Source organism: Pan troglodytes, chromosome X (assembly GCF_028858775.2).
Source record: "Pan troglodytes isolate AG18354 chromosome X, NHGRI_mPanTro3-v2.0_pri, whole genome shotgun sequence".
In the NCBI taxonomy this organism is placed as follows: domain Eukaryota; kingdom Metazoa; phylum Chordata; class Mammalia; order Primates; family Hominidae; genus Pan; species Pan troglodytes.
In genome coordinates, this window is record NC_072421.2 from 24,495,962 (window position 1) to 24,514,062 (window position 18,101).

The following is an 18,101-nucleotide window of genomic DNA, read 5'->3' on the forward strand; positions in this document are numbered from 1 at the left end:
CATCAGATAGGTTCAAAGGTTTGTTTCCACACTTCAGGCTTTTTCCTTTTTTTTTTTTTTTTTTTTTTTCCAGACAGAGTCTCACTCTGCCACACAGGCTGGAGTGCAGTGGTGCGATCTCGGCTCACTGCAACCTCTGTCTCCTGGGTTCAAGCGATTCTCCTGCCTCAGACTTCCGAGTAGCTGGGATTACAGGCATGCACCACCACGCCTGGCTAATTTTTATATTTTCAGTAGAGACGGGGTTTCACCATATTGGCCAGGCTGGTCTCGATCTCCTGGCCTCAGGTGATCCCACCCGCCTCGGCCTCCCAAACTGCTGGAATTACAGGCGTGAGTCACTGTGTCTGGCCTAGCCTTTTCTTCTTTATATCTTGTAGCCTGCATTTTGCCAGCCAATGGGTAGCATTATGCAGGAGTACCTGTCTTTGTACATAGCGCTGTAAGGGGTAATGATGGGGTGAGAAGGTATGAAGGAGGAGACCCCTACAATCTGCCAGTGCTGGGATATGATCAAAAGTAGAATAATTCCGACTTGACCTGGATGAGCCTGGTTCAAGCAAAGATCAGAGAAGGAAGTTTCTTTTTCTAGGGCATAGTCATCCACCCCCAGAAGAGAACTGGGCCTCCTGTAACTTTGACTATTCCCCATTCCATTTTCATAGCACTTGAACTAGTTGGACGTTTCATTTTAGGTCGTGAATGTTTTTGGGAAGTAAGCTTGTCTCCTCGTACTTTTTATTTATAATATACATGCCTCTTAATGATATATTTATATTTTATATGCCTTTTGATGACAAAGTTTTGGCCAGGACTTTTTTTTTAATCTCAAGGGAAATCTCCTCAAGTATTTCATATCCTCATTCTGAGTAGATTCTGCAAATGACCACTTCCAATTACCACATCCAAATGTTCCTCATTAGGTCAGTCTTAGAGTGGGGGATGGGGAGGTACAGGAGGAGGAAGCATAAATTGATAGTTCTCTAAGGTTTTAGGAAAATGAAAACTACTTTATAAATATTAACCTCTTTTTTTCTCTCAGAATGCTTAAAGACATTTCAGCTCAAATAATACAGAGGGCTTGGTTATCTCATACAAACAAAATGATATTTCGACTCCTAAAACACGCAATTTGTGCAGCGGTATGTATTTTGCTTATTTTTTTCTCTGAGGGATTTAATTATCAAGCTAAAAGATCTATTAATTAAAGATCGAATAGATAACCTTCTTTATCTCCTCTTTTTTTTTTTTTTTTTTTTTGAGAGGGAGTCTGGCTCTTTCATCCAGGCTGGAGTGCAGTGGCACAATCTCGGCTCACTGCAACCTCTGCCTCCCAGGTTCAAGCGATTCTTCTGCTTCAGCCTCCCAAGTAGCTGGGACTACAGGCACCTGTCACCATGCCTGGCTAATGTTTTGTATTTTTAGTAGCGATGGGGTTTCACCATGTTAGCCAGGATGATCTCGATCTCCTGACCTCATGATCTGCCTGCCTTGGCCTCCCAAAGTGCTGGGATTACAGGCGTGAGCCACCACGCCCGGCCCTTTCTTTATCTCTTCTATTTGGATATAATAATATCACGTGGAGTTCTGGAATTGTTTCTTCTGTTAGCCCTAGATGAGTATTTCTGGATTTTTTAAAATGTGGATGACTATTACTTTTTTCTGAAATTAATATACTGCTTGTTTTGTTTTGTTTTTAAATTTGATTCCTTATTTGAAAATGTGAGACAGTTCTCTTCCAACAATAAAAAGCTCCGAATCTGCAAGGTGCAGCATCTCACGCCTGTAATCCCAGCACTTTGGGAGGCCAAGGCAAGGAGGGCCAGGAGTTCGAGACCAGTTTGGCCAACATTGAGAAACCCTGTCTCTACTAAAATACAAAAAAATAGCCAGGCGTGGTGGCATGCGCCTGTAGTCACAGCTACTTGGGAGGCTGAGGCAGGAGAATTGCTTGAACCCAGGAGGTGGAGGTTATGGTGAGCGGAGATTGCGCCACTACATTCCAGCCTGGGCGACAGAGTGAGACTCTGTCCCCCTTCAAAAAGCTCTGAATTAAAAGTTCCCTTACCTTTTATCCAGCAATTTTACTTCTAAGAATCTATTCTACAATACATATACAATTTGATTGCACCGTTGTTTGTAACAGCAAAGGGAGTAAACTGTATAATATCTATTGATATGATGCTGGTTAAATAAGTGTTGCTGCTTTTATAGTGTTAAACTTTGCAGCTTTAACATGATTCTGCAATAGAAAGAAAATGAAGATAGCTCATCAGTTAAAAAAGCAAGCACCAGACAGTATGAAGAGCATGATCCTACTTGAGTGAAAAACAAAACCAAAAAAAAAAGGTGCATATCCCCCCTCCTCCAGAAAGCAACTCTGGCAACCCTAGCAGAGCCTTCCTTGGCATAGTACCAAATATTCTAATAAAACAACCTATAAATCCAGTAGTCTATTATTAGTGATACTCTTTTTTTTCTTTTCTTTTTTGAGATGAAGTCTCACTCTGTTGCCCAGGCTGGAGTGCAGTGGCATGATCTTGGCTCACTGCAACCTCCACCACCCAGGTTCAAGTGATTATCCTGCCTCCGCCTACCTAGTAGCTGGGACTACAGGTGCGTGCCGCCATGCCCAGCTAATTTTTTTTTTTTTTTTTTTTTTTGTAGTTTTAGTAGAGACAGGGTTTCACCATGTTAGCCAGGCTGGTCTCAAACTCCTGACCTCAGGTGATCCACCCTCCTTGGCCTCCCAAAGTGCTGGGATTACAGGCGTGAGCCACCACACCCGGCCAATTAGTGATACTCTTAAGGGAATTTTAGCAGCTCTGAAAAAAATAATACAGTCTGAGCAACGTATACACCGTTCACCATCTGACCCACAGACCTATTTCTGATGTCAGTAAAAGCAGAATACGGCTGGGCACAGTGGCTCACGCCTGTAATCCCAGCGTGAGCTGGGATCTTTAGGAGGCCGAGGCGGGTGGATTGCCTGAGGTCAGGAGTTCGAGACCAGTCTGGCCAACATGGTGAAACCCCGTCTCTACTAAAAATACAAAAAAATTAGCCGGGCGTGGTGGTGTGCGCCTGTAATCCCAGCTACCTTGAACCGGGGAGGTGGAGGTTATAGTGAGCCGAGTTTGAGCCACTGCACTCCAGCCTGGGCGACAGAGCAAGACTCCGTCTGAATACTTCAGAGAAAACCCACCCAGGTAAACTCCTGGCATTTCAGGTCTATTATTCATTGTCTTTGAATATGGAACTTGTATTTAATTTTATAATGCTGGTTTCATAGTATTTTTAGACTTTTGTAACAGAAGGAAATTCTTTTTTATCTGTTATAGTAATACTTTAATACCTTAAATTAATAATGTTTTGTCCTTTTAAAAGCTATTTATTTATTTATTTTGAGACAGAGTCTTGCTCTGTCACCCAGGCTGGAGTGCAGTGGCACGATCTCGGCTCACTGCAACCTCTGCCTCCCGGGTTCAAGCGATTCTCCTGCTTCAGCCTCCCAAATAGCTTGGACTACAGGCGCCCGCCATCACGCCTGGCTAATTTTTGTATTTTTAGTAGAGATGGGGTTTCACCATGTTGACCAAGTTGGTCTCGAACTCTTGACCTCAGGTGATCCTCCCGCTTTGGCCTCCCAAAGTGCCAGGATTATAGGCGTGAGCCGCAGTGCCCAGCCTAAAAGCTCTTTAGTGTACATTTTTATGTGATTATCATAGGCATAACGGGGTTGGTTGGGGTTGTTTGGGGGAAAGAGTTGGGACTTTAGAGTCAAACAGAACTAAATGAATCCTGGCTTCCCCATTTACTACCTGTATGCCTTTTTATAAATTACAAAAATTCCCTGAGCCTCAGCCTTCTCATCTGTAAAATAGGCGTGATAATATTCTCATAATGGGCCAGGTGCAGTGGCTCACGCCTGTAATCCCAGCACTTTGGGAGGCTGAGGCAGGCGGATCACCTGAAGTCGGGAGCTCGAGACCAGCCTGACCAACATGAAGAAACCCCATCTCTATTAAAAATACAAAATTAGCCAGGCATGGTGGTGCATGCCTGTAATTCCAGCTACTCAGGAGGCTGAGGCAGGAGAATCACTTGAACCCGGGAGGTGGAGGTTGCGGTGAGCTGAGATCATGCCATTGCACTGCAGCCTGAGTGGTGGCTCACACCTGTAATCCCAGCATTTTGGGAGGCTGAGGTGTGCGGCTCACAAGGTCAGGAGTTCGAGGCCAGCCTGGCCAATATGGTGAAACCCCGTCTCTACTGAAAAAATACAAAATTAGCCTGGCGTGGTGGCAGGTGCCTGTAGTCCCAGCTACTCGGGAGGCTGAGGCAGGAGAATCGCTTGAACCTGGGAGGCGGAGGTTGCAGTGAGCCGAGATCACGCCACCGCACTCCAGCCTGGGCGACGGAGCGAGACTCCGTCTCAAAACAAACAAAAAATTCTCATAGTGTTGCTGATGTAAGGATTAAATGAGCTAATGTATATAAGGCACCTAACATAGTAGTATATGGTACATAAAAGGTGCTTAAAAGCTAGTAACTTATTACTATTATCATCCTCATCTTACAGTGATTCATTCAACAAATACTTCTTAAGCATCTGCTGTGTTCCAGGCACTGTATTAGATGCTAGGAATATAGTGGTAAAGAGAAAAGCCACCATCCCTACCTTCATGAAGCTTACAGTCTAGTAGGAGGCACAGACAAGTTGATAAGTAATTATAATATATTGTGAAAAGTGCTGTCATAGGGAAATAATAGTGCCTTTGATCTCTAAAAGGGACAGATAACCAAAGTTGGAGGCCAAAATGATTAAGTAACTGGCTCAAGGCTACACAGATGGTAAGTGGAGGTGCCAAAACAAAAACCCACCCCTTCAGAACTCCAAGTCCAGCATACTGTTCACTTTACCACGTTGCCTCTGTTATAGTCCATAAATTGTGTCTGGGTGGGATACTGCTTTCCTTTTACAGCACTGTCCTTTATTTCAGGAATTCTATGTAACACATGAAATACTGAAGAAAGTGGCCCCCTTAGAGGCTAAGCTTATTAAGGATCCTACTATGCAGTGTAAAATTAGATTCAGGTAATGTATCTATGCTGATTTATTTCAAGAAGTACTTAGTTAATATGAGGAAATCTTAGATATGGATTTTTTTACTTCTCATAACTTCTCAGAACTTAATTACAAAGTAAATGTGTTATTCTTATTTACATTTGTTATGTGAAGAAACCGAGGCATGACTCTGTGGCTAAAAGTTGCCATGAGAGTAGCTCTCATCTCCCATTCTGTATTCAGTCTTACACAGGTATGAGAATAGTTGTGAGTACACCAAAGTGTGGGTCTTACATCCTATGTGATCCATTTCATTACCAATTCTTTACATGCTCTGACATAGCCTTTACCCTGTATACAAGAAACTGTATGAATTATCTTAAGTATAAGGGGGAAAAGCAACTGAGCCCAAAACCTGATGCCAAATAACTAAATTTTTATCTTTATTTCAGATTTAGAGGTGAAACGTTTCCACCTTTCATCGTGTTTAAAATTTTTCTTCATACTGATGGCCATGGTTACAAGTATTTTAGCGGAAAAAATGTATTAATGCCGTCAAGTAAGGTGACGTTTCATGATGTACATTTTATGTTAACTTAGCTTCTTAACATCTACATAGTATCTGAATTGCATTCAAATTATACAGAATAAGTTATTTCACCATGAAACAGCCCACCAGGTAGGTAGTGTGTTTTTTTTTAAGCACCATGTTTCAAAGTGTCTCCACTTACCAGCTAAAAAAAAAAAAAAAAAAAGACATTTGGAGTGAATTACTTAATTAAGGCTCTAGAAAATATCTATCCATTTTTATGTATTAAAATTTTGATTTGTTAATAATAGACTAGGCCAGGCGCAGTGACTCATGCCTGTAATGCCAGCACTTTGGGAGGCCGAGGCGGGCAGATCACCTGAGGTCAAGAGTTTGAGACCAGCCTGGCCAACATGGTGAAACCCCATCTCTACTAAAGATATAAAAATTAGCCAGGTATGGTGGCACATGCCTGTAATCCCAGCTACTCGGGAGGTTGAGGCAGGAGAATCACTTGAACCCAGGAGGTGGAGGCTGCAGTGAGCCAAGATCGTACCACTGCACTCCAGCCTGGGCGACACAGTGAGACTCTGTCTCAAAAAAAAAAAAAAAGACTAAAATTGGTCAGGGCTCTTAAATTATGCAGAACATTTAATTTAATGCCATTTTATTTGTTTTAATGGAATGTTATTATTTCTTTGATTCTGGTAGCACATTTAGAAAAAAAATGGTCTGGACTATGCTATTGAAAATGAACTTTCAGCCAGGCACGGTGGCTCATGCCTGTAATCCCAGCACTTTGGGAGGCCAAGGTGGGCAAATCACCTGAGGTCAGGAGTTCAAGACCAGCCTGGCCAACATGGTGAAACCCCGTCTCTACTAAAAATACAAAAATTAGCCAAGCGTAGTGGTGCATGCCTGTAATCCCAGATACTCAGGAGGCTGAGGCAGGAGAATTGCTTGAACCCTGGAGGCAGAGGTTGTGGGGAGCTGAGATCGCACCACTGCACCCCAGCCTGGGCAACAGAGTGAGACTCTATCTCAAAAAAAAAAAAAAAAAGAAAGAAAGAAAATGAACTTCCAAATATTTATCCTTTTTTCACATGAATTCTCATCATACTTATTTATTTCTTTATTTATTTTGAGACAGAGTTTCACTCTTGTTGCCCAGGCTGGAGTGCAATGGTGCGATCTCAGCTCACCACAACCTCCACCTCCCAGGCTCAAGTGATTCTCCTGCCTCAGCCTCCCAGGTAGCTGGGATTACAGGCATGCGCCACCACACCTGGCCAATTTTTGTATTTTTAGTAGAGACGGGGTTTCAACATGTTGGCCAGGCTGGTCTCGAACTCCTGACCTCAGGTGATTTACCCGCCTCGGCATCCCAAAGTGCTGGGATTACAGGCGTGAGCCACCACGCCTGGCACTCTCATCATACTTTTAAGTTTCATGAATATTCACCACAAATTGTGTCTACAGTATAGGAATCACCTGGGAATCTTGTTAAAATGCTGCCGCTGCTGCTGGTCCATAAACCACACTTTATTTTATTTTATTTTATGTTTTTGAGACGGAGTCTCGCTCTGTCGCCCAGGCTGGAGTGCAGTGGCACGATCTTGGCTCACTACAAGCTCCGCCTCCCGGGTTCACGCCATTCTCCTGCCTCAACCTCCCGAGTAGCTGGGACTACAGGCTCCCGCCACCACGCCCGGCTAATTTTTTTTGTATTTTTAGTAGAGATGGAGTTTCACCGTGTTAGCCAGGATGGTCTCAATCTCCTGACCTCGAAACCACACTTTTTAAAAAATTCATTCAGCCACTCTATATCTTTTGATTGGAGAGTTTAGTCCATTTACATGAATGTTATTACTGAGAAGTACAGACTTAGTTTTGCCATTTTCATATTTGTTCTGGTTGTTTTGTGGTCTTCTCTTCCTTCTTTCCTTCCTTCCTGCCTTCCTTTTAGTGAAGGTGATTTTCTCTGGTGGTATGTTTGAATTTCTTGCTTTTTATTTTTTGTGCATCTGTTGTATGTTTTGGGATTTGAGGTTACCATGAGGCTTGCAAACAATATCTTATAACCCATTATTTTAAACTGGTGACAGATTAACACAGATTGCTTCAACAAACAAAAAAATAACAAACAAGCAAAGAGAAACCAAATAAAAACTCTGCACTTTAACTTCATCTCCCCACTTTTTAACTTTTTGTTGTTTCTATTAATATCTTATTGTATTGTCTATGTCTTGAAAAGTTATTGTAGTTATTATTTTTGATCAGTTCATCTTCTAGTCTTTCTATTCAAGATATGAGTAGTTTACACACCACAATTGCAATGTTATAATACTGTTTTTCTGTGTACTTACTATTACCAGTGAATTTTGTACTTTCAGATTTCTTATTGTTTATTAATGACCTTTTCTTTCAGATTGAAGAATTCCCTTTAGCATTTCTTGTAGGACAAGTCTGTTATTGACAGAATTCCTAAGCTTTTGTCTGAGAAAGTCTTTATTTCTCCTTCATGTTTGAAGGATATTTCCACTGCATATACTATTCTAGGATAAAAGTTTTTATTTTTCCTTCAGCACTTTAAATATGTTACATCACTCTCTCAGCCTGTAAGGCTTCCAATGAGAAGTCTGCTGCCAGACGTATTGGAACTCCTTTGTATGTTGTTTGTTTCTTTTCTCTTGCTGATTTTAGGATTCTTTCTTTATCCTTGACCTTTGGGAGTTTGATTATTAAATGCCTTGAGGTAGTCTTTGGGTTAAATCTGCTTGGTGTTCTGTAACCTTCTTTACTTGGATATTGATATCTTTCTCTGAATTTGGGAAGTTCTCTGCTGTTATCCCTTTGAATAAACTTTCTACCCTGATCTATCTCTCTACCTCCTTTTTAGGGCCAATAATTCTTAGATTCACCCTTTTGAGGCTATTTTCTAGATCTTGTAGGCGTGAGTCATTCTTTTTTATTTGTTTTCTTTTGTCTGCTCTAATTGTGTATTTTCAAATAGCCTATCTTCAAGTTCACTAATTCTTCTGCATGATCAGTTCCTCTGTTAGGAGACTCTGATGCATTCTTCAGTGTGTCCATTGCATTTTTCAGCTCCAGAATTTCTTTCTGCTCGATTATTTTTAATTATTTCATTCTCTTTGTTAAATTTATCTGATAGGTTTCTGAATTCCTTCTCTGTGTTATCTTGAATTTTGTTGAGCTTTCTCAAAACAGCTATTTTGTTTGTTTTTTGTTTTTTTACGTCAGAACATGAACACAAAAACAGCTATTTTGAATTCTCTATCTGAAAGGTTACATACCTCTGTCTCTCTAGGATTGATCACTGGTGCCTTATTTAGTTTCTTTGGTGAGGTCATGTTTTCCTGAATGGTCTTGATGCTTATGGATGTTTGCCAATGTCTGGGCATCGAAGAGTTAGGTATCGTAGTATTTATTGTAGTCTTTACAGTCTGCGCTTGTTTGTAACCTGTCCTTCGTGAAAAGGCTTTCCAAGTATTCAAAGGGACTCAGGTGTCGTGATCTAAATCTTTGGTCACTGCAGCCATATCTGCATTAGGGGGCACCCCAAGCCCAGTAACACTGTGGCTCTTGCAGACTTGTAGAGGTACTGCCTTGTTGTTCTTGGCTAAGATCCGGAAGAATTCCCTGGATTACCAGGCAGAGACTTTTGTTCTCTTTCCCTACTTTTCCCCCAATAAATGGAATCTCTCTCTTTCTGTACTGAGCAGCCTGGAGCTGGGGGACGGGTAAAACAAGCACCCTTGTGGCCACCACCACCACTGGGACTGCACTGGGTCGGACCTGAAGCAAGCATAGCACTGGGTCTCTCCCAAGGCCCACAGTGACCACTGCCTGGCTACCATTTACTCAAGGCCCAAGGGCTCTACAGTCAGCAGGTGGCAAATCCGGATAGGCTTGTGATGTAAACCACACTTTTAATAGCAAGGCTCTACAGTACAGGTTTTACTCCTTGGACCCTTATACATGACTATATTTAAGTTTTAAAAAGATGGACATTCTCATATTTTGCCTTTTATAAACCACATATCAAAGGTTATTTTTCTGTAACCCTGGCAAGATCCCCCTTCTGGAAATGTACACAAAAACTGTGGCCCATCTTAAATCATGAGTTCTAGCATGTATGCAGGAGAGAAGACCACACAGCCTGGCAGTTTCTGATCAGATCCTGCGTGTGCGGCATTGACTCTGAAGAGTTTTAGAAAAGGAAAAGGGACCACTTTTCTCCATGTTCTCAGGTAGTATCAGAGAAAATTTAACTTTATTTCAGAAAATTATCAAATGAGGCCAGGCTCGGTGGCTCATGCCTGTAATCCCAGCACTTTGGGAGGCCGAGGCGGGAGGATAACCTGAGGTCAGGAGTTCAAGACCAGCCTGGCAAACATGGTGAAACCCCGTTTCTACCTAAAATACAAAATTAGCCAGGTGTGGTGGTGGGCGCCTGTAATCCCAGTTACTTGGGAGGCTGAGGCAAGAGAATCGCTTGAACCCAGGAGGCAGAGGTTGCAGTGAGCTGAGATCGCACCATTGCACTCCAGCCTGGGCAACAAGAGCAAAACTCCGTCCAAAAAAAAAAAAAAAAAAACCTAGAAAATGAGCTACATGTTTTCATTATGGAATATGGTGTTTCAAGAACATTAATATTTATATAGATCGACTTCAAATGTGGAAGTATATGTTTATCCTACTTGAAGGATAAATTTATGCCACATTTATGTATAGAATAAGCTTGTAGTTACACCTATAAAATATCATCAATTGTTTCTTTCCTAGGATTATATAATGAGGCTTTTTCAAGAACTGAAATCCTCCTGGGTCTACTCCTGCCACCCCCTTGCTGTACACAGGCTTGAGCAAATGAGAACCTTAGAGGCAGTGATTGGAAATCACTGCTTATGCATTAAAACCCATCATAATGCTGTATAATAACTTAAATTTTTGTTTAAATTAGCCCGCAGATAGAAAAATATGCCTCCGTGCCTTTATCTTCTGTGCTACAACTTTCATTCTCCTGGGGTAGTCATTGTTAATGGTTTGCTGTGTATCCTTCATGTTTCCCATGAAAATACACACATAGAGATTTTTAAATTTTGTTCTTATTATAAAAATGTGGTCATATTATTGACCTTGAATTTTTCACTAAACATCATAACGGGTTTTAAATGATCAGAACATACCCAACTTGAAGAGAACAGTTTAAGGTTCCTTTTTCCCTTTAGTTCAGCTTCAAACTCTGGTAACACTTGGATTCATGGTTGATAGAAAACTTGTAAATATGGAATATTTCTCACTCTAAGCTTACTCAACTCTGTTGCTCTTTGTCTCTTTGTGTTTTTTGTTTGTTTGTTTTTGTTTTTTGTGTTTTTGTTTTTTGTGGTTGTTGTTGTTGTTGTTTTTTAGACAAGGTCTTAATCTGTTGCCAAAGCTGGAGTGCAGTGGCACCATCTCGCAATCTTGGCTCACTGCAACCTCCCCCTCCCAGGCTCAAGCAATTCTCATGTCTTAGCCAGCTGAGTAGCTGGGATTACAGACATGTGCCACCATGCCTGGCTAATTTTTGCATTTTTTTTAGTAGAAAGGAGGTTTTGCTATGTTGGCCAGGCTGATCTCGAACTCCTGGCCTCAAGCGATCTGCCCACTTCCGCCTCCCAAAGTGCTGAGCCTACTGAGCACTTTCTATCAAATATGATCTTAAACATTTTATGCACATTACTCTATTTAATTATCATAAACACTACAGTGTATTTTCTGTTATTATCCTCATTTTAAAAAAGACTGAGGGCCGGGTGCTGTGGCTCACGCTTGTAATCCTAATACTTTGGGAGGCCGAGGCAGACGGATCACTTGAGGTCAGGAGTTCGAGACCAGCCTGGCCAACATGGTGAAACCCATCTCTACTAAAAATACAAATATTAGCCAAGCGCGGTGGCACGTGCCTGTAATCCCAGCTACTCGGGAGGCTAAGGCAGGAGGATCGCTTGAACCCAGGAGGCGGAGGTTGCAGTGAGCCGAGATTGCACCACTGCACTCCAGCCTGAGTGACAGAGTGAGAGTCTGTCTCAAAAAAACAAAAACAAAAACAAACAAACAAAAAAGACTAACTTGCCTAAGGTCTCACACCTGGAAAATGAAGGAACCGAGATCAAGACCTAGTAGCCTGCCTCCAAAGTCCCAGTTCTTAACCACTCCTGAGAGTTAGGAACTATGCTAAACAGCAGCATACACATTCTCTTAGATGGCCCTGCAATAACTCTGGTTAGGGACACATTATTCCCATTTTCCCTATTAGGAAGCTAGAAGTTGGAAAGACTTGCCAGGAGCATAACTGAGACTTGAACACTTCTCTGTGTTTCCACTGTACTATGTACATTTTGAGGTTAAAACAACCATGCAGTTATGGTGGTTTTGTTTATTCTGAACCTGTATGTAATTGGACTGTTCCAAACCAAGAAACTGTTCCAATGCATGGATACCAGTTATTACCTCTTCCATGAGTGACAGTTCCCAGTAGAAACAGGAAAGTGTCTTGAGATACTAGAGTAGCTTTACAAGCCCAAGTGTGGATCTAGGCCAGCAAATAGCCACAGAGCTGTGGGGGCTTCTGGCCACAGAGATGCTGAGTATCAGGATAAGTGCCAGATTTAGAGATGGCCCGCTTTGACGCTTTGAGTCACCCACTAAGAACAGAACCTGCCTCTTGAATCCTACCCTGATTGGCTGGTATCCTGGAATCTTTGCCTAGTTTTTGCCCTTGCTTTTCTCCTGGCTCTAGGCTCTTCTTTCCCATTGCTTCCTATGGAGAAGGACTTTCTTGACTTTGGCCATACACTGCAGATGTCTGAGAAAGAACATCTTGGCCATTGGACAGCAAACATTTCTCAAACCCCTCTCACAGGTGGGCAGAGAGCTTGCCCTATGCTGCCAGGCATGTTTTTCTTTGGCTGAGGGACCAGAATGGGCCAGACACAGATGAGGCACACAACTGAGGCACTGCACACATAAGGAAACTGGGTCTTGGAGAGATTGGTGGTGGTGGCTGAGTGGGGCAGTGTAGGGAGGACCTGTCAATAAATACCTTTTTGGGGAGGCTAAGGTGGGCGGATCACTTGAGGTCATTTCAGGACCAGTGTGGCCAAAATGGCGAAACTGTCTCTACTAAAAATACAAAAAAAAAAAAATTAGCCAGGCATGGTGGCACGCACCTGTAGTCCCAGCTACTCGGGAGGCTGAGGCAGGAGAATTGCTTGAACCCGGGAGGCAGCGGTTACAGTGAGTCAAGATGGCACCACTGCACTCCAGCCTGGGCGATAGAGGGAGACTCTGTCTCAGAAAAAAAAAAAAAAACCCTAAATAAATACCTTTTGTACTGTTGCTCACGCCTGTAATCCCAGCACTTTGGGAGGCCGAGGCAGGCAGATCACCTGAGGTCAGGAGTTTGAGACCAGCCTGGCCAACATGGTGAAACCCCGTCTCTATTGAAAACAAAAATTAGCTGGGCATGGTGGTGCATGCCTGTAGTCCCAGCTACTCAGGAGGCTGAGGCAGGAGAATCGCTCGAACCCAGAAGGCGGAGGTTGCCGTCTGCCGAAATGGCACCTCTGCACTCCAGCCTGGGTGACAGAGCAAGACTCCGTCTCAAAAAATAATAATAAAAATTTTAAAAACCCTTTTTTAGTAACTTCAGCTAAAGTAAATTATAGTTATGCCTACAGAAATTCCTAAAGCAGAAATTATATGGTCTTCATACCTGTTCAGTGTACAATTACTTGTTTTTACCTTTAGTGTCACTGTGGGGCTGGTTAATTAGAACCATAAAATGTTGGAAATTAATTACAAGAAAACATAATGGAGAGATTTGCCAATACTATCTTTATTTTATTTATTTATTTATTTATTTATTTATGAGGTGGAGTCTCACTCTGTCGCCCAGGCTGGAGTGCAGTGGCACAATCTCGGCTCAGTGCAACCTCCACCTCCTGGGTTCAAGCGATTCTCCTGCCTCAGCCTCCCAAGTAGCTGGGATTACAGGTGCTCACCACCCTGCCTAGCTAATTTTTGTATTTTTTAGTAGAGACGGGGTTTCACCATGTTGGCCAGGCTGGAATCGAACCCCTGACCTCAGGTGATCCACCTGCTTTGGCCTCCCAGAGTGCTGGGATTACAGGTGTGAGCTACTACACCCGGCCTATCTTTTCTTTAGTTGTGTAATGTATAAAGAAATTTGTTGTGGGGATGAGGGAGGGGGGAGGGATAGCATTAGGAGATATACCTAATGTTAAATGACGAGTTGATGGGTGCAGCACACCAACATGACACATGTATACATATGTAAGTAACCTGCACATTATGCACATGTACCCTAAAACTTAAAGTGTAATAATAAAAAAAGGGAAATATTTATGGTTATGGAAATGCTTGCCCTGATAAAAATCCTACATATTGTTTTTTTAAATTCACATTTTATGCTTATACAATCTCTAGAGCTCTTACTATGTTGCTATAAGACAGTAATATAGTGATAATTTACCAACTTTATTGAAAATGTTGTTACATCAATAAAATAGCATGCTGGAAAAAAAAGAAGAAATTAATGAAATATAAAGCAAAAATGATCTACCTAAAGGAAAGTTCCATATCACATTTTCACTAAACTGTTTGTCTCTTCAGTTCTATACGTTAGGAATAAAACTTCAACCATTCAACCATTTGAATGTTTTCTTCCTTTTTCATTTTCTACATGTGTCTGTGATATTCTAAGCTTTGGAATTTAAAAAAATAAAGGAATAGTCTGAATAACAAAAGTGAGAATTGGAATAGAAAATGCATTATAGCTTGCTGTTGTGTGTTAAGAAAAAAGAACAGTGATTCTCAGTTTTGATCCTGTCTCAACCACTCTTTCTTTTCTCTTTTTTTTTTTTTTTTTTTGAGACAGCATCTCACTCTGTCACCCAGACTGGAGTGCAGTGGCATGATCTCAGCTCACTGCAACCTCCACCTCTCAGGTTCAAGCGTTTCTCCTGCCTCAGCCTCCCGAGTAGCTGGGTTTACAGGCACATGCCACCATGCTAGGCTAATTTTTGTATTTTTAGTAGAAAAAGGGTTTTGCCATGTTTGCCAGGCTGATCTCGAACTCCTGACCTCAGGCGATCCACCTGCCTCGGCCTTACAAAGTGCTGAGATTACAGGTGTGAACCACCGTGCCTGGCCTCAACCACTCTTTTAGGCCTTGTATCAACATTATAACACAGAGTTCCCATACTTTCACAAATACCGCATTCTGACATACAAAGGAAGAAAGAAACTTATCTGGAATCAAAAGATGTTTGAATTTTCTTTTTTCTTTTCTTTTCTTTTCTTTTCTTTTTTTTTTTTTTGAGACAGAGTCTTGCTGTGTCCCCTAGGCTGGAGTACAGTGGCATGATCTCGGCTCACTGCAACCTCCGCCTCCCGGGTTTAAGCGATTCTCCTGCCTCAGCCTCCCGAGCAGCTGAGATTACAGGCACCTGCCACCACGCCTGGCTAATTTTTGTATTTTTAGTAGAGACGAGGTTTCACCATGTTGACCAGGCTGGTCTCGAACTCCTGACCTCAGGTGATCCACCTGCCTCGGCCTCCCAAAGTGCTGGAATTACAGGAGTGAGCCACCACGCCCGCCCTGAATTTTCTTTTGTGCTATCCTTCCCTTCATATAAACATACCCTTTGTGGCCAGAAGTACAGATCTGTAATATAAATATGTGTTAGAAGAGTCAGCACATACTTATGGCGGGGGTGCAGAGTACTTAAGTCTCTACTCACAGTCTATGTATAGCTCTTAGCACAGGATACTTATATGTGGAAGGGTATGGTATAAGTAGGGCCCATCAGGATTTGAGCTTCCATATATTCTGTGATTCTTCTGTCTCTGACCTCTCAGGTGCTTTCCTTGAGCATAAAATGTTGACATTTGGGAGAGAAAAGAAAACCCCTCTATTTGCCACTTTTTAGCTGCTGAGAATGAAGTCTGAAGGGAGGGAGGCTTAAACAGTCTGAAATATACATGTTTCCACTTACCAGCAGTGTATTAACACATAAAAGAGAGGTGGTACTAGTGACACCTTTCATTGCAGTTCCTACGGTAACTCGTTGAATCACCAGATAAGTTTTCTCTGCATTGACCGCACGAATGATATTACAGGTTTGTTTTGCTTTTCAAAATAAAAGAATTAAAAGTCTTTTAAGGGGAAAAACCAGTTGTTTTAAAACTATGTTCTCTGAGGATTCTGGACTCAGCAATTCCTCTAGCTGCATTTAAAAACTATGTAGATGGCCTGGCGCGGTGGCTCACGCCTATAATCCCGCACTTTGGGAGGCCGAGGTGAGCGGATCACGAGGTCAGGAGATCGAGACCATCCTGGCTAACACGGCGAAAGCTGGTCTCTACTAAAAATACAAAAAATTAGCCAGGTGTGGTGGCATGTGCCTGTAGTCCCAGCTACTCAGGAGGCTGAGGCAGGAGAATCACTTGAACCCAGGAGGTGGAGGTTGCAGTGAGCTGAGATGGCACCACTGTTCTCCAGCCTAGGTGACAGAGCAAGACTCCGTTTCAAAAAAAAAAAAAAAACTATGTAGATAAAGCTATGGAAACAATTTTAAGTGGTTTAATAATCCCTATATAATCTCTTTGCAAATGCAGCCTTTCTATTGAATAGCAAGCTGCTAGAAGAAAGGAACAATATTTGATGTATTTGTCAGAAGAAATATGTAAAGGGCGTGCTGATCATTAATGCTATTCTACTATTTTTAAAGTCTGTTTTCTATTCTCTTTACAGGCAGTGGTTGATGCTTGCAAACTAATGGGGGAAAGGAAATTTCACCGTATAATTATGGAAGATGAACGTATTTTCCCGAAGTCCAAAGTAACTGATATAATGGATGTTGTCACCATGCAAGATTATGTACAAGTAAGGAATTTAGATTTAGAAAAACAAACCAAGCAAGTCTTCCTAACTCTGTCATCCAAGAAGATAGAATCATACTTTTTTATTACGGTAAAATATAACACAATATAAAATTTACTATTTTATTATATTTTATTTTATTTTTCAAATATATTCTATAGAATGAAACTTATTTTCGGATGCCCAAGCACTAGAACTTTCTTTTAAAATTTTTTTTTAATTTAACTTTTATTTTAAGTTCAGGGGTACATGTGGAGGTTTGTTATTGTATATAGGTAAACTCGTGTCAAGGGGGTTTGTTGTTCAGATTATTTTGTCACCCAAGTATTAGGCCTAGTATCCATTAGTTATTGTTTCCTGATCCTCTCCCTCCTCCCACCTTCCACCCTCTGGTAAGCCCCAGTGTGTGTTGTTCCCCTCTATGTGTCCATGTGTTCTCATCATAAAATTGACCATTTTAAAGTGTACAATTCAGGGGCATTAAGTACATTCACAGGGTTGTGCAAGCATCACCACCATCTAGTTCCAGAACCTTTTCATTACCCCGCAAGGAAACCCTGCATCCAGTAAGCAGTCACTCTCCATTCCTGCATCATTCCAGCCCCATAAACCACCAGTCTGCATTGTCTCTATGGATTTGCCTAATCCGGATATTTCATATAAAGGAAATCATGTGATATATGGCTTTTTATATGTAGGGAGCTAAGGAATTTGGGGGTTCTTTTGGGGTGATGGAAATATTCTGAAATATTCATAGGCAGTGGTGATAGTTGCACAACATTGTAAATATACTAAAAACCATTGAGTTACATACTTTTTTTTTTTTGAGACAGAGTTTCGTTCTTGTCGCCCAGGCTGGAGTGCAATGGCGCAATCTCAGCTCACTGCAACCTCTGCCTCTTGGGTTCAAGCGATTCTCCTGCCTCAGCCTCCCGAGTAGCTGGGATTACAGGCATGTGCCACCACGCCCAGCTAATTTTTTTGTATTTTTAGTAGAGACGGGGTTTCACCATATTGGCCAGGCTGGTCTCAAACTCCTGACCTCAGGTGATCTGCCCGTCTCGGCCTCCCAAAGTACTGGGATTACAAGCGTGAGCCACCACGCCTGGCCGATGTTGTGTTTTCACAAATGGAAGGTTTGTGGCAAATCTGCATCAAGCAAATCTATCAGTGCCATTTTTCCAATAGCATGTGCTTGCTTTGTGTCTCTGTCACGTTTTGGTCATTCTTGCAATATTTCAAATCTTTTCATTATTATTATATCTGTTATGGTGAACTGTGATCAGTAATCTTTGATGTTACTATTGTAATTGTTTTGGAGCACCACAAACTGAGCCCATATAAGATGGCAAACTTAACCAATAAATGTATGTGTTCTGACTGCTCCACCAACCAGCCATTCCATTATCTCTCTCTTTCCCCTCTGGTCTCTCTATTTTCTGAGACACAACAATATTGAAATTAGGCCAATTAATAATCCTACAGTGGCCTCTAAGTGTTCGAGTGAAAGAGTCATGCGCCTCTCACTTTAA

General features: G+C 41.8%; 2 protein-coding genes across 9 annotated transcripts in view; one reads left to right on the forward strand and one right to left on the reverse strand.

The window, feature by feature from the left end:
* APOO (apolipoprotein O) overlaps positions 1–18,101 on the reverse strand; it is a 115,122-nt gene that overhangs the window by 72,343 nt on the left and 24,678 nt on the right. The window lies entirely within an intron of this gene.
* The window catches only part of CXHXorf58 (chromosome X CXorf58 homolog), a 32,252-nt gene that overhangs the window by 2,886 nt on the left and 11,265 nt on the right, over positions 1–18,101 (forward strand). For 4 of the 7 annotated variants that reach the window (XM_054677058.2, XM_063804080.1, XM_016943907.3 and 1 more), the window contains exons 3-6: positions 1,043–1,142; positions 5,004–5,098; positions 5,521–5,632; positions 16,441–16,572. In XM_054677058.2, coding sequence (XP_054533033.1) covers positions 1,043–1,142; positions 5,004–5,098; positions 5,521–5,632; positions 16,441–16,572 — 439 coding nt within the window. Of the gene's footprint in view, positions 1–1,042; positions 1,143–5,003; positions 5,099–5,520; positions 5,633–16,440; positions 16,660–18,101 lie in introns of all 7 variants that reach the window. The other 3 variants (XM_054677057.2, XM_016943906.4, XM_063804079.1) reach the window with 1 other exon arrangement.